This window comes from Parasteatoda tepidariorum, chromosome 9, assembly GCF_043381705.1.
Source record: "Parasteatoda tepidariorum isolate YZ-2023 chromosome 9, CAS_Ptep_4.0, whole genome shotgun sequence".
In the NCBI taxonomy this organism is placed as follows: domain Eukaryota; kingdom Metazoa; phylum Arthropoda; class Arachnida; order Araneae; family Theridiidae; genus Parasteatoda; species Parasteatoda tepidariorum.
Genome location: NC_092212.1, coordinates 65889496 through 65907437, shown reverse-complemented (window position 1 = coordinate 65907437; position 17942 = coordinate 65889496). Strand labels below are relative to the sequence as shown.

Genomic DNA, 17942 nt, shown 5'->3' with positions numbered 1-17942 from the left:
ACACCCTGTGTATATATATATATATATATATATGATAATGATGATGTCTATCGGGTGGTTTTCAGCGTCAGTAGATGATAAATCGATAGATAAATTAAGGGAATAAATAAATAATAAAACTTACTCGGATGATATTAGAAGTGGTAAAAAATAACCGCCTTTTTTTCCAAAGTACCATATCCAAACGATCTCCCAACAAAAAATCGCAAGTTTAAGTAAAAAAATTCAAGATACACCTCCCAATTCCCGACATAGAGCCATTTGAAGCGAAAATCATAAACCTTCTTTTTTGAGCAGACGACACCTTCTAACTTTTCCGTAAAGTAAATAAATCGTTTTCAGTTCCGACGCGTGACGTAATGTTCCGGTGGAAGAATCTGGCAACGTATTCAGCGAAATCTTATCAAATAGGAGTGAAACAAAAGGAAAGTTCATTCTCGCAATCTCATTTGTGGATAAAACCTGCTTGTCAAAAAGGTTAGAAAGGCAGTATGGAGATAAGCGCGCTTTCTTTCAGCAGCTGCTAGATTTTTAAAATAATAAGTAAAAAAAAAAAAAAAATCTAAGCGTAGAATGGTACGTCATGGTAATAAATACAGTTTTCAACACCTTGCTTGAAGGTAGAATGAGAGAGCAAAAGATTTTACTGCTTCTTTATTTTGTGACAGATTTGTGATGTCCGTAGTTTTATTGTTTAGATAGATTTTTGAAAAATAATGGGTAAAATTACACAATTACGTCAACATGTTTGACTTTTTCTGACTTTTTTAAGCACTCTATTTTTATATGCTCTATTTCCTACTCTTATAGAAAAACTTATTTTCTTATGAGTAATAAAAGTTCAAAATGTTATTGCACTTTACCCATTTTCCAGATTTTAGTTTAATTATAAACAAACGAATTTCATGATCAAACTTAATAAACGTAAGGAACAAAACTTTTTTCCGTCTGTTTATAAAAAAAATGGATCTAAGTGCGGTTATGAGAAAGAACAAAGATGAAGAGCAAAACAGTAACGGATGTGCTAACATTATACTAAATTTGTAACACTATTCTTAAAAGAATTTTATTAATTATTCGATGTGACACTACCTGGTATGCATTTGCCCGCTTTACTCTACACTGATTTTTTTTTAAAGGTTAAGTGCCACTGCCTGGTATATCCTACACCAGCGGTTCGCAATTTTTCACTGCTGTGGAACCCTAAATGATCAAGCATCTTTTGCTGAACTTCAGGATAATAAGCAAAGTTAGTAGTTCTGAATATACAAACCGAAAAAGACTGTAAAGTATTTTGATCATATTTAATGTAAAGAATGAAATTTATTTAGTCAATATTTTATCAGTAACAGACTTAAAGTTATAGATTTATATCAGTAACTAGAATTTGCATGTCTGGAGTATCATCTAGACAAGTTTTAAATTTGTTTTTGGCGTTTGTTCGAATGAAAAGGAAAAGAACTTTTTACAAATATTGAGAATAGTTATCAGAGAAACATAATTTTATATTCTAGGATTTGATCATTTTATATTGAATTGAAAAGTTGGATGAGAAGTAATAATGCAGTTCTTTATAAAGACATATATCTATTTCAAAATTTATTCAATATATTGTTTTCGGAAGAAATATTTTTCGAAAAAATTCCTTTTAAAATTTTTCTTCTTAGCAATTTTTTTATTATTGATATTTAACCTAAATAATTTCCTAAAAATGACCAAAATGCCAAATAAATGATGGTTCATTGTTTGGATATAAGACAGATTTCAAAAATCATTATTGGTTTAAAAAAATTTGAGCTCTCGGAACCACTGTGAGCCTTCCACAGGACCCCAGTGTTCCATGGAGCACCATTTGGGAACCACTGCCCTACTCTGATTTTTATTTATTTATTTATTTTACTTTTTTTAAATTTAAGGTTAATTGCCACTGTTCGATATACTCTACATCAGTGTTTCCCAAAGTGTGTTACGTGTATCCCCAGGAGTATGGGAACAGTTCAGCGGAGGTACGCGTTATTATGCAAAATATCTTACAACAAACGAAAATTTCAAAAAATTTTATTTTAAAACAAAGCTAGCCATGAAAATTTACGATTACGTATTTTTCTATTGGCTATTTTTTGCAGAGTTAACAGTTAATAATTAGTGATGTCAACAGCCAGTTGTGATTTTTAACTTTTGTGCAATTAAACATTCATTTTTTTTATTAGTGGTACATAGCGTTACGAAAAATTTAGAAAGGGTACACAAAAGTCATAAGTTTGGGAAACACTGCTCTACACTAATATTGTTTTAAGGTAAAGTGTCATTGCTCCGCATAAGCGAAGTGTTGCCTTTGTGGTCTCTAATTTGCTCGATACGATTTAATAATCTTTTCATTTTAATTGAGTAGTAGTGCTTTAATTGAGTAGTACTCATAATATATTTGAAAAAAAAAATTCATGTAAATAAATAAATCCCTTGTTTTAGGCTTTTAATACTCCTAGGATTTACCGCAAAGACTTAGTTTAAGTACTGAATTGGATAATACATCGGACGTTGCGAAATCTTGGGATTTTCTGTCATGACCTAGGTTTTCCAGAATGAACGTTTTTATGCTAACTAAACCAGTCTTACAATCTTTTGGATTTTCAGGGAAAATTTTGATTTAATATTTAAAGTGGTGACAAAATTTATGTCTTTTTTTCTTCCTTTTTTTTTTAAATTTTTTATTTTATAAATATAATTTAACGTGATTTTAACCGCCACTGTGAATTAATTTAATTTATGCATAAAGTCATTTGGCTCTATTGATTATTGGTTCTACACAGCCACCCCATAGACTGCTAAACTCGAAGTGTTTTTTTTTTTAAATTTCTGTAATATTACATGATGTTTGGGATATGAGCCTTCTGCGCGCCCCAGGTGCCCAATTTTTGTAAGTAAAGTAAAGATTAAAATGAGTAATGAGTTCGTTTAACTCATATCAAGTCATTTCAGGTTAGCTTCGAGAAGCTATGCAGAATTGTAAAAATATTTTTGCTCTTAATTGCAATTTAGTTATAACTTCGTTACCACTTCTACAACTCATTCTGGGTAAAAGTCGCCAGGAATGGTGTAATGCCAATTGCTTTGCTTTCCGTAAAAGATTTTAAGGGGTGATAGGGAGTTAAACATTTAGCTTATTTAATTGCGTTTTTAAATTCACCAATACTTTAAAAGGCTAACTAAAAAATAATTCAAACAAAGTAGCAAGTTATACGATCTATTAAAGTGTTATGGTTAGCAACAAAATTTTAACCACAACCTTCCTGAGCATATTTGAATTTTTACATACATTTTCAAAATTATTTATGAATATTATTTTAAGTGGTGGCAGAATTCTAATTTATTAAAATATTGATACATTACTTTTTCTACAAGCCAACGAGTAGGAAAAATATTTCCTTAAACTACGAAAATTCTGTAATAGGTATGAGTCCCACCCCACAATTAGTTTTGATCGCAATAATACATTAATAATAATATAAAAAATTATTTCTAAATAATATAGTGTTTTTGTACTAATTCATAAATCAATAATATCAAGATCAAATAATATCAAGATCTAGAGTCAAATGCAAAAATAGAGAAGTTGCTGCATCAAAAATATTACTGATAAAAGATTGTTTATACTTCTCAGTACGCTTTTTAATGAGCTATTGGCTAATTATTTGTGCGTAAAATAACTCGTAACACGGAAGTGTCCAGTTTTATCAATCAATAAATCAGTGTAAGATATCACGAAGAGTTTTATTAGAATAAACAAAGAGCGGCATTAAAATGCTTTAAAGTGTTATTGAAGAAGATGTGTAATCGATCTGATCAAAGAACAAAACAGATCAGTTCAATGTCATCTTTAAAAATAATAATTGTAAAAAAAAATCCTTTACTGCTTAGGGGTCCGATCATATATTACATTAGCATGTTTTTGAAAATTTTGGACTTTTTTAAATTGTTTATTGAGTAAAGTACATCAATTCAGAAAGAGATTCTGGAATTATCATTAAGATGCCCTATGTCTCCATTCAAAATTTTGATTTTTCAGAATCCATCAATTTGTGGTGAAAAGAGAGTTCCTTGACAATTCATATTATTTTAAGGTTGTAATGTATACTGTTTTCGAAGATTAACGAGTGGACTGTAAAATTAGCAAATATTTTTTTACAGGACGTTCACCATAGAATGTCCCATAGAAGAACAATATATTTTTAATTGATTATCCACAGTTTTGTTCTAGAGCGCTCACCATAGAGTATCCTCATCGAAAGAACGAATATGCAATAATTACAGAAACAAAACATTATAAGAAAAAGTAGCCAAACTGACAAAATGTCTTTTACATGGCGACAACAACAAATTTAGATCCATGATATTTAACATAAACATTAAATATATTCTGCTTCTTCAAATATAATTAAATAAAGTCCTTCAAAATTAATTTGTAAAACTAAATTTTGTCGCATGTTTATATTATTTTACTGTTGAATTAATTTTTCTATAGCTGCAGATGATTTCTAATATTATTCTTTTTTAAAAATACATAATTTTTTAAAAAACATCTTTAATACATAATCAAAGCAACAAAAAAAGAATGGTTTGAAAAAGTGGCTATTAAATAAAAAGAACCTATCAATACCTGTCACAAACTCATTAGGTTTGAAGAAAAAGTGGCTACAAAGTTAACAGAGTCTACTGGCCTCTTGCTACTAAATGAAAACTTAAATTTACAGGTGCTAAAGTCGGAGATGCGAACTCGCTTCGATGGCGGATAAATATTTTCATGTGGTAGTCTTTAAATGTATAATTCTTGATTTAGTAAATTCGATTTATAGAGTTCTTATTCACCTCTACTTCGAAGTAATTCAAAGGCTTATGTCATACGAAACTTTGATGCATTTAAGCTGTGCTTAACATTTTAAAAAATTGGCAAAATTAACCTGAAATCTGCAAATTTTAGTTCTTTGTTCACTTCCTTTTTTAAAATATTTGATCCAAATCGAAGTGGTTGACATCGCTGCAAAGTTTGCGTTCGAATCCATTTATTAAAATCTTGAATAGAATTATTCAATTAGAATTCCTTCTGGGCTCAAAACTCTAGACCAGGGGTTTCCAACTTGCATGAGGCCGGGGGCCACAATTAAAAACACAAATCAAATGGCGGGCCGCACCTTTATCAAAATTTTTTGTAGGACTCTTTTATGTTTGAAGGAACATTAAATATTGCTGTCAGAGTTTTACCAAATTGTACGAAGCAAAAGTATTGAATTACAAATTAAAAAAGAAGTGGATTTTTAAAAATATTTATTTGTCATTAATAATATTTTTAAAAATATTAAATAAATAATAAAAATTCGGGATACAATAACTTAATGCGCTCCTATGTATTAAACAATTAATGTGCAACAGATATCTAATTGTTAAGGTATTAAAACTTACATAGTAGCACACAAAATATTCAATGAGAAAATTGAGGTTTGTCTGCTGCAACAACCGGAGAATAAATATTTAAATTTAAAATTTACAAATGTGTGTGAAAATATTTTCGTCCAAAATGAGTGGTTTCAAAAAGTTAAATATGAGAATTTCTTCGAGAAAATTTCTGATACACGCAAGTTAAATTATATTCACAAAATACAAAAAAAAAATGAAATTAAAAAAGAGCAACATACACAATTATATTTGTATTTGAATAAATATTTCCTTGGAAGCAAAACCTGAAAAATAAATTTATTTGCACCGTTGGTATGTTAAATTTCACGGAAACGAAGAAATTAGGTTTTTATTAACAAGAAAAGTATTTTAAACCCATATAGATTTTTTACGAAAATTGTTCGTAAAAAAATGACAACTAATATATTTTAGTTCGGGGGCCACAAAAAAAGGCTTCGCGGGTCGGATACGGCCCCCGGGCCTCCAGTTGGAAACCCCTGCTCTAGACCTTTACATCGAAGAAATTTTTTTCTAAATTTTCCAAAACTCAACTCTTATTCAAAATCTGAATTTTTTCCATAGTTATTTATTTTATCATTTTCACAAAACCGCTCTACAAAATAATAAAACCAACTTCCCGTTAGGTACTAGCGCAATATTTGATCGGCCCCTTACTGAAAAGCATTTCAATTATACTTTTTGAAACAATCGTTTTGTTCCCCGCTAATAGCTCCTAATTCCCTCAGTTCTGAGAAATGGCACCGACTTCGATAAAAAGCCGGAAGCGACTTTTCAGCAACAGATAGTTCCGTATAATTGATAAATGCCGATTTGTCAGTGAAAACAATAGAAGAGTTGAACGAAAGATACTAAGTAACTGCATTAAAGATATTCCATTATCTTCAATTGCATAAAGATAAGATCAATAATGAAGAAATGAAACTGTTAGATTTTAAGAACTGCTAGATTTTATTAAACTTCGTTTCATATTGCTTTTTAAAAACTACATGCTAAACCGGATAAAAGGGAAGATACTAGGGGTACAGCCCTAGACCCCTAAGTCCTTAAGCGGTCTAGGGTAACTAGAGGCCCAGCTAAGGGTGCAAAAATAAAGGGGAGTAAAACTAATTACGGTAAACTTTTTAAAATTTTTAAAAAATTTTTCTATAGAATATAAATGCAGAGGCTTTTCAGAGCCCAAGAACCACAAATTATTTAGGATAACTTTTTAAAATTTATAAAAATTCATTCTATAGTGTGTATATTCAGAGGTTTTTCAGAGCCCACACAGCTTATTTAGGTGCCTCCAGAATGGGAGGAGTAAAACAGATTACTATAACTTCTTATTTTCTTCTTGAATTTTTAAAAATGTATTCTGCATTTTAAATATAAATTCAGAGATTTGTTACTTTTCTTTTTTATTTATGAGGTTTTTAAAATGTAAGCAAAATTATCAAAAATTGGGAAACCTTTGGTTTTTAAAGTTCAACCTCTCCATAAAATAAGCGTAGTAGTTGGAATGCCTGAAAAAGTCACAGATTTGTGAAATCTTGAAAAATCTATTCATAATTTCGCGTGTGTTCAAAAATTAGGGTTTTTTTTATAAATTTTTTCACAAAAAAATAAAGAAAAACGGTGGCTTGTTCAAACCTTTTGTAAAAAATCTCTTTTTGTTAAAAATCTACGCGTAAATAGGTATGATGCCAGGATCATGTTATTTTGAATATTTAAGATCTTGTTTTTGTGAGAAAGAACTCAAAATCATGTCTTTCAGGATCAAAATTGTGAATAAGAGATTGCCAAGGACTGTGTTTTTCCAAATTAGAATTTTTGAAGATAGGAAGGCTGACTAATCATATATGATTCTTGAAATTCGGAATTGTTATTTCCTGACTAATGCTGGCAACTTTTCTGTCGTTATTTATTTTCTAGCTGACATCAGATATTCATAAGGGAATTTTTTTATATATATCCTTCTCAGGGATGATGTGATAAAAACTGCCCCACTTATTTTTGACAATAATATAAACTAATAAAATTGTAATAGTTTTTATCTCTTAAATAAAGTGTTTATTCATCAATTAATTTTTATTCTGTAAAAAATGTAAATATAAAGTAAATAACTTCATTATGAATGTACGTAAGATGACTACAATTCTCTTGGCTTTTCTTGACTAAATTTTTTAATTAAAATTATTCACTTCGCAAAGGGTTAAACTTATGCCTTGTTGTTTAAGAAAAGTTCTTTTTTTAAAAAAAAGTAAATAAATAAATAAAAATCTAAAATTTTACATCTATTACAGACCCTAGCAAAATTAAACTTATTTAACCATTCTTATTTTCTGAAAAACATCAGTTTTCACGAGTTTTTTTTTCAATACTTGTACCAGTTTTATTAATAAAAAAATATTTTAATTCCCCTGTATAGTTTTAAACAAAATAATCAATGTTTTAAACCTATTATAGTTTCCAGAAAATTTAAAGTTTTTATTAATGTGATAACATCAGAGATGCCAACTTGCTGCTCTTTGTGTGGAAAAATAGTTAAGTATAGTAGGAAAGGTTAAGCTTTTATTTTTAACTCCTGACTAAGTAAATCTGATTAACCCTTTCCGGTGCACTGTAACCAGTCTGGCAACACTAATCCAACAAATATTACAAACCACTGGAAATGTAGTTTATAATTGTTTTTAAGCGCATAGCACCCGCTACAGCAAAGAATTTCAAATTATGTTTATAAATATAAACATAATTTGAAATTGACATAATTGAATATATGACAATATGTGTCAATTTAGATTCGATATTCAAATGTTATATCTACTATATGTCAACCTATGTATATATATTTCAAATTATGTTTATATTTATATGCTTATATGTGTAAATTTAATTTCGATATTCAAATGTTTGTTTAGCCAAGCAAAGTGCTTGTAATTTTGTATTAGCAACCACATCGACTGCTAAATTCAAAATATTAATTCACTTTAAACTGTCACTGTTCAATTAATGTCACTTTAAACTTATGTAAATTTCTAGATGTATGGGATAGGGGACGCTGCGCGGCCCAGGTGCCCAATTTTTCATAAATAAAGTTAAAAAAAAAAACAGCAAAGAATTTAAGTATGTCGTTTCAGTTAGTTTGCTCACCGTCTGAGGTCGCACTTGTTAATGACCTGCCTGATGAAAATTATTACTCGAAATTTGCTGCCCTAAAATAGGTAAAAATAGATCTTAACTGCTTCTCTATGTGAAATTTATTTATAAAATTTTCAAAATTATCGAAAATTTTACTGAAATTAGTTAATTTACAATTTCAGGGATACCACAGGCTGCAAAAATTGTAGAAAGTGTTGATTAAGCGGTTAACGCCCAGCGTCATTTATTTAGGACAGTTCCTTTTTTCAAAGACATTCATTGTGATGGGAAACTATTTTCAGTATTTTCATTTATCTGGGTGAATTAAAAGATTCTCAGATATCATAATGATTTAGTTATTTCTGATTAGAACAAAAATTATAAGGAGCAAGTACTTTTTGATCTATCAAAGACTTTTTGAATGCTCTAACAGTAGAAAAACCAATTAAATTCGATAATATATTATACCACTTTTTGTATGATTTCAATGTATAAATTCGGGACATAACGGGTTAATTAAAAGCAAAAATTTGTCCAAAGAGATAAAAATTAGAAACATTTTGTAACATATGTTTTTCAGATAACTATTGAAAGTGATTGCAAAGACTTTTTTTTCGTTTTAAATCTGAATAATTTACAATGTCATGATGGTAGTTGCGGTTGAATATTTATATAAATTAAATAAAGAAAAATGAATTGAGTTTTTACCACTTGTTACATTTTTAGTAACCTGTGGTATTCCTGCATCAAGCGAAACAATGCCTCCCCCCCCTTCAATATTTATATAAGTTTTTTTTTTCTGATAACCTATTTGTCAAGTAATAGTTCCGAATTAAACCGTCTCTGCACATGATTTCTAAATTTTTTATAATGGAGAGCAAAAAAGAAAATCTACTCTAAAGAATTAACAAATTATTTTATACTCTTATATTTTCCATATCAGCAAAAATGTCTTAAGTGTTGTTTACTTTATGAGGAAAAAAAGAAATTTTTTAAAAAAAGGAGCTCATTTTGAAACTTTTTTCTTCTTGGTCAATGATGCATTGAAGTCTTAGGCTGTGCGAATGATTATGATTGAAATAATTGATGGTTTGGAATGACTACATGCACGCGAGAAAATAAATTGAGATTTGTTTTAAATTAATTTACATCGTTTCATCTTTTACTTATAGTTATTTCTTCCTGTTTTAAGCGATAGTGGAATAAAAAAATAGAAGAAAATTTTTTAACTTATAAGCTCATTTCATAACAGATTATGACCGTTAAATTTTGAACTTATCGTTTTCTTTTTATAAAACGGCACTAGTAACATATTTTAAATTTTTATTATTATTTATGTGAAACACTCTTTGAGGGGGGGAGGGAGCACAGTTATATACCTGCCAACTTTTATTTTTCTAACTGGTAGTGAAATGACAGATGAATTATGGTAGTAGGAAAATATCTATTTTTATTTTGTCACTACATAAACACGCTATAGTTTTTTCTTTCTTTGAGGAACTAGGGCCTGAAGTGCTTATACTTATCAAAATTGAAATGTATTTATAAGATAGAATGCATATTTACAATAAATGGAGCATTTTTTCTTCTTTTTTTCCGAAAATTTTTACAGGTTACAGGTTTTCTCTTCGGGAAGATTTTTATTTTGCTAATAATTTCCTGAACTCCGATATTTCACTTTTACTCGTAAAGTAAAGCTGGAGGCATTAAGTTATTTACAAATAGTGGTGTCGTGGTTAAAATTATTTTAAAATAAACTTATTTAACTAAAAATAAAAAAAGCATATATTTTACAGCGGCTTTAAATTTAAACACAAAATCCTGAAAATCCGCAAAACTTCTGACGATAAATGTTCAAATTTTTAAACTGAGTTACTTCATTATTTTGCTAAGGAAATACGAGAATTACAATAATAGGCACATACTTTAGAAATATGACTTTATACAATGAGGTCAAATGACAAAGAGAAGTACAAGCGGTGCATGTGTGCCGGTGTCATATAGTGTTTTTTTACTTCATAACCTGAAGTTGAGATTAGCTACATTGAGAGGGCAAGATATTTTGTTGCATTATTTGACAAGACTTTATTTCTCTTTCCGTTCAAAATTCAGAAAATATTAATTTCAGATGTGCACGAGTAACTCTAATTAGACGTTTTTATTACGCTTTGTTCACTGTGACATTCAAATGATTATTTTTAACTCTGGTATCAGAGTTTGTGATCATAGATGTGCTTAGGATTTTAGCCACCTTGGACGAAACATTAAGGTATTTTATCATGGATAATAAAAATCATGTTTTGCTTTACAAAGTATATATTAAGTATTTGATTTTTGTTTTATTTCAGTCACATTTTTTTTATAAAATTTGTTTTCGCGTTTTACGATATGACAAAATGTATAAATAATACTTGATATTATTTAACAATAATACTCCAATTAAATTTTTTAATACCTCTAATAAGAAAAAGGTTAATATTATTATTTAATAATTGAAAACTAATTACTGAATAAATAAAGTCAGTTATTTTTTTTTTATTTATCAAACTAAAAACATTAATAAAGGCAGAGAACCAACTTGTCGAATGAAAAGTATAATTCAGTTAAAAAAAATTTTTTAAAAATAAACTATTCTTGACAGAACAAGTCTTTATTTACAAGTTGATGTTTAATAAGTTTTAAAATTACTTGTATTAAAATAAATGCGTATAAAATTAAATGAATCGAATTGAAATATATTTATTGATAATAAAATTGCAAATTATTGTACGTGATTTAATTAATACATTTTTTTCTAAATTTAAGCTCTTAAAAAAAGAGGTATTTTGTTTCGTATTTAATTAACTTAATTCTTGATTCTATGAATAAAACTTTTATTATTAATGAGATTTGATATCAATGGTTTATTATCACGGCCTTAAGTACATTATATTAGTTAATGGAGTACTGTATTAATACTTTTCAAATAAATAAGTGATTAAAAAAAAATCATGTGATTCAAATCAATGATTTTTTTTCAATCAATATTTTTAAATCATTCCAACCCTTTTTTTTTATTTTTCTTGACATTTTCCACAGCAGTAATAAGGGATTGCACACAGGCTAACATATCGTCAGTAGTTGAAATTCTTAATACAATTAATTTCTATGACATAAAGATTGAAAGTGGGAAAAAAGTTCCATGTTGTTATTTTAAAAATTACACTCCTGATATAAAGGAACATTAATAGAAATGAAATTCATATCTGGAAACGTGAATTATAATAACTCGTATGAATTATATATCCACGGAATAGTAAAAATATATCCAAGATTTATACAATGTAAAAATAAAAACACTTAATCGTTCAGAAATTTTTGGCGGCCCTAAATTTTAACGGCTCTGGGCGGCAGCCCAGCCATCACCTCCTACATCAAAAAGCCTCCACACGGTCTTTTATAAGTAGTCCGCGTAGACTATTTAAAAAGTGAACCAGTTGTGAGCATGAACCCAAAATCTTTTATAAAAGTAATTGAGAGAAATTCATCTTATATNTAAAATATATATTTGCAGTCCGAAGATGAGGTAAGCAGGCAATGGAGTTGCTTTTATGAATGTTTCAAGCTCTTTGCTTGAATAACTAATAAGGAATCAAAAATAAATTGAGCAGCTAGCTCTAAACTGTGTTTGTTTGATTTTGGAGTTGTTCAGAATTGTATCATACATTAGTTTAGTACTCTAAAGTGATGAATTATATCAGCCTACGAATTATTTAGAAATAGTGGTGGATAAAAATCTACTAAATTGAATTTATTAAACCAAGAATCACAATTGATAAACTACCACTTTAAAATATATATTTGCTGTCCGGAGCAAGTTGGCATCTCTGATATGACTTTATACAATGAGGTCAAATGCCAAAGAGCGGTGCATGTGTGCCGGTGTCATATAGTGTTTTTTTACTTCATAACCTGAAGTTGAGATTAGCTACATTGAAAGGGCCAAATATTTTGTTGTATTATTTGACAAGAGTTTATTTCTCTTTCCGTTCAAAATTAAGAAAATATTAGTTTCAGATGTGCACGCGTAACTCTAATTAGACGTATTTATTACGCTTTATTCACCGTGACATTCAAATGATTATTTTTAACTATGGTATCAGAGTTTGTGATCAGAGATGTGCTTAGGATTTTAGCCACCTTGGACGAAACATTAAGGTGTTTTATCAAGGATAATAAAAATCATGTTTTGCTTAACAAAGTATATATTAAATATTTGATTTTGTTTTATTTCAAACACATTTTTTTATAAAATTGTTTTTGAGTTTAACGATATGACAAAATGTATAAATAATACTTAATATTATTTAACAATAATACTGCATCTAAAATTCTTAATACCTCTAATAACAAAAAAGTTAATATTATTAGTTAATTATTGAAAACTAATTACTGAATATATAAAGTCAGTTATTCTATTTTATCAAATTAAGAACATTAATAAAGACAGAGAACTAACTTGTCGAATGAAAAGTAAATTAACTTCATTCAAAAAATATTTTTAAAAAAAATTATTATTGACAGAATAAGTCTTAATTCTCTATTTACAACTTGATGTTTAATAAGTTTTAAAATTACTTGCATTGAAATAAATGTGCATAAAATTAAATGGGTATAATTGAAAAATATTTATTGATTATAAAATAGCAAATTATTGCATATAATTTAATTAATATATTCTTATTTAAATTTAAGCTCTTAAAAAAGAGATATTTTGTTTCTTAATTTATTAACTTAATTACATGAATAAAATATTTATTATCAATAAGATTTGATATCAATGGTTTATTATCCCAGCCTTAAGTATATTATATTAGTTAATGGAGTACTGTATTAATATTTTTTAAATAAATATGTGATTTTAAAAAAAATCATGTGATTCAAATCAATGATTTTTTTTCAGTCAATATTTTTAAATCATTCCAACCCCTTTTTTTTTTATATTTTTCTTGACATTTTCCACAGCAGTAATAAGGGATTGCACACAGGCTAACATATCGTCAATAGTTGAAATTTTTAATACAATTAATTTCTATGACATAAAAATTGAAAGTGGGAAAAAAGTTCCATGTTGTTATTTTAAAAATTACACTCCTGATATAAAGGAACATTAATAGAAATGAAATTCATGTTTGAAAACGTGAATTATAATAACTCGTATGAATTATATATCCACGGAATAGTAAAAATATATCCAAGATTTATACAATGTAAAAAAAAAACTCTTAATCGGTCAGAAATTTTTGGCAGCCCTAAATTTTAACGGCTCTGGGCGGCCGCCCAGCCATCAAAAAGCCTCCACACGGTCTTTTATAAGCAGTCCGCGCAGACTATTTAAAAAGTGAACCAGTTGTGCGCATGAACCCAAAACCTTTTATAAAAGTAATTGAGAGAAATTCATCTTATAAATTTGAGAATTGAATCTGTAGTGGTTGACAAGTGAATAAGGCAAACAAATAATATTCATAAATAAAACAAATTTTTAGTCATATATTTGCTACCACTTTCTTATTTTACTAGATTTTGTATTAAGTGATTCGTTCGGAGAGTGGACATCATTCAACATCAAATTCGACGCCTAAACTTGCTCACCGATTAGTGTCATTAATCAAAGAGTTACAGGAATTGCTTAAAAATGAAGTGCTCCGCCTTCTGCGGGGATCATCGGGGAAACATCTCAATCCCAGTGAGTTCTATTTTTATTTTCTAGACTCTAAAGTTAAATTCACCGAACTTTTCACTGCAGGCTTTTACTTACGTTAAATTGAATTACATTAAAATTTATTTTCTGATAATATAGCCAATTTATGCATACATATTTATTAACTTATGCACGTTAAATTCTTTTGCAAATTCTATTGTATTTAAAGAGCAATATTTCTCTGAAAAAATATATTTACTGCATTTTCTCCAAATATGTTATTTTATCATGTATCAAGGTATGATTTATCTATATTCATCAATTATGTCTTTCATTTATTAAAAATCAATTATTGTACCTATCAAATCATGTTTTATCTTTATTTTTAATTTAAGTCTACCATCAATATTTCTAGTGTTATGTTAAAACGCCAATTTGTCATATTGAATTTTTTTCATTGTTTTATTATTTCACAAGCAAACGGTTTGATTTTTTATGGCTACCACAAATCATTATGACATGCTAAATGGTGCCGCTAAGGCTTAGCAAAATTTACGTAGAATCTTCATAATTTTGAATCCCGATTTTCTGTATATATGCTATCATCAATTTTTAATGCTCAATTCCAAATTTCTACTGCAATTAATGTAAATNGGAATAGTAAAAATATATCCAAGATTTATACAATGTAAAAATAAAAACACTTAATCGTTCAGAAATTTTTGGCGGCCCTAAATTTTAACGGCTCTGGGCGGCAGCCCAGCCATCACCTCCTACATCAAAAAGCCTCCACACGGTCTTTTATAAGTAGTCCGCGTAGACTATTTAAAAAGTGAACCAGTTGTGAGCATGAACCCAAAATCTTTTATAAAAGTANTTTCATGTATATCCATCTAATCATGGCTGTATTCATTTTTCAATGGCAATTAATGTAAATCTCCGATCAAGTTTGTACATACTTCTAATCATGGTTACTTTATTATAATGTTCACATTGTTACATAATTCAAAATGTTTTATTCACTGTATATAATTTTCATGATGAATGGGGTAGAGGCCGCTGCGCGGCCTAGGCACCCAGCTTTGTTTAAATAAAGAAAGTGGACATCCTTCACAGTGGTCTGATCGGACTACCTATGAAAAACCGTGTGGAGGCTTTCAGTTGTAGGAGGCGTTGGCCTAGCTCACTGATCCCTAAGCACGGCCCTGAATGTTATATGGACAATAATTTTTCATTATTGGAAACGACCGGACAATCAAACAATAATTATGAATATAAATATTTCTTAGTTAGCTAGAACTTAACTCTTGCGTAATTTTTCAATTCAGCGGCCTGTTTTAGTTTATAAGTCAAAATTATGTCATTATTTTAACAAAAAATTAAGCTGCTGTTATTTTTTGGTGACGTCATTTATTCAACTTAGTCCTAATAATTTTGACAGCCAAAGAAATGATTGACATGATTTCATGCACCTGTATAGACCTATTTTTCAAATTTTAGCATTTATTTAGCTCTTTTTTACCCCAGTGTTCCCTCAGGATTAACATCATGGTCAGTGTTAAGAGTTTAAATGCATGTGTGATAGTTTTAATTGCCAAGAAAAAACGATGCTATGAGATAGTGATACATTGTTTCAATCTTTTTTTTTAACTTATGGCTTTAGCAGTCACCGCAGTTGTCCAGATAAATAAGGAGCAATGCTATATATAACATTAAAAGTGGTGGTAGACTTAATAACCTGTCAGTTTCAGAATGATTTGATACTATGACTAGCACTACTTAAAGAACGTATATACAGGTTAAAATTATTATTATTTTTTTTTTATGATTATGTTTGTTCTTAGAGGAAATTAGTTACTAATACGTGATTTGTTAAGTAAATCTCTTCATTCTCCATAAAAACAGCGGCATATTTGTCAGAATGTCCTTCTTTATTCGTAAAGTTTAGATTTAAAAATTATTTCTGAAGACTTATTCTAACAATTTTTTCAAGGGATAAAATCAAATAAAAAAATGTATGAATTATTTACATTTTTACGAAAGCTTGTCTAGACAGCTTACTGGGTTATCAAGTTCCGACTATTTGAACTAAGTATATTCTTTAACAATTTTAACAAATTTCAAAACTTTTTTGTAGACATCTTAAAAGAAAAATATTGCGCCAAACATTCCCCGAAAAAGTTATTTGAATTTATGGGTGTTTTTTACGATTGTGTACGGTATAATCTGACGTTATAACCTTCTAAGACCTCATGCAATTTGAAAATACGTTTTTTTTTTCTTTTTTTTTTTACTGGCGTTGAACGGCCGACTCAATTCTGAGTTTACGACTTTCAATGTTAAATTCTGTATCCTTTTAAATTTTGAACCAAACCAGAAGAAAAGGGAGCTCATGGATAAAGCATTGGGACGAACTGGCCTTCATGGAGGACGTTTTTATGGAACTAAGCCTCATTTTTGTTATATGGTGAGGAAAATCACGTAAACCTGTCATTGTTAGCCCGATGGCAAAGGGATTCTATCCCATGATCCGCCTACCACTGAGGATATTTTCATGTCAGCACTGTAGTCGGTGCTAGCCGGGAACAGAATTCCTATTAACCAGTGACCGCTGGGATTCGAACCTGGGTCTCCTCATTTGACTGTGACCGCTATATCCCCTGAAACACGGTGATTTCGTATTTTAATTACTTTATTTATTTATATTTGTATAAAATAGTTCAAAACATAAAAAGCGATGGGACAGCTATTATGTTATGAATATTATTCTAAGAAATTCGAAATAATCTATGAGCACTTGAATACTTTATTAAATTTAATATCTAATTTAATGTTTGTTGTGAAGCAGCTAGGATATTTTTAATATTGAAATAATAGCTAAAAAAAAGAGAAAATTTCTACTCAGTTTAATCATGGTTAAAAATGAATATAATACCATTACGTAGACCAAAATATTTAAATTTTCAGTTAGTCGCCAGTGGCCGTTAGACTCTAATAACTTAGTAGCTTTTTTTTGCTTCAAACTTGATGAGTCGGCACCAATATCGATAGGTCCTTTTTATTTAATAGCCACTTTTTGCAAATTTTTGTTTGATAAGATTAAATTATAAAATTAAAAAAAAATAATATTAGAAATAATCTACAGCTATAAAAAGTTAATTAACAATAAAAATAATATTAATTTGTAACAAAATTTAGTTAAACATACTGACTTTAAAAGACTTTATTATAAGAAAATTTGGGAGGCAAAATACACATTTAAAGTATGTAAAGTTTTAAGAAAATTAATATTAATTTGTAACAAAATTTAGTTAAACATACTGACTTTAAAAGACTTTATTATAAAAATATTTGGGAGGCAAAATACACATTTAGTGTATGTAAAGTTTTAAGAAAATCAATATTAGAAATAATCTACAGCTATAAAAAGTTAATTCAACAATAAATATAATATTAATTTGTAACAAAATTTAGATAACATACTGACTTTAAAGGACTTAATTATAAAAAATTTGGGAGGCTAAATACATTTGATGTATACATTACAAATTTGAAATATGTGAATTATTAAAAAAACTCGCCTTCCACACGAATCTTTCCTCCACCAATTGATGGTTCCAGAAAGATCAATATTTTGAATGGTGACATTTTAATGAAAATTCCGTTTTCCAGA

At 28.6% G+C, this 17942-nt stretch overlaps 1 protein-coding gene across 2 annotated transcripts in view; it reads right to left on the bottom strand.

Moving 5' to 3' along the window:
• LOC107457206 (golgin subfamily A member 6-like protein 22) overlaps positions 1 to 351 on the bottom strand; it is a 39423-nt gene extending 39072 nt beyond the window's left edge. For both annotated transcript variants that reach the window (XM_016075306.4, XM_043052590.2), the window contains exon 1: positions 125 to 351. In XM_016075306.4, the coding sequence (XP_015930792.1) occupies positions 125 to 178 (54 nt within the window). In that variant the 5' untranslated portion in view covers positions 179 to 351. The remainder of the gene's footprint in view (positions 1 to 124) is intronic.
• Positions 352 to 17942: the final 17591 nt, after the last annotated feature.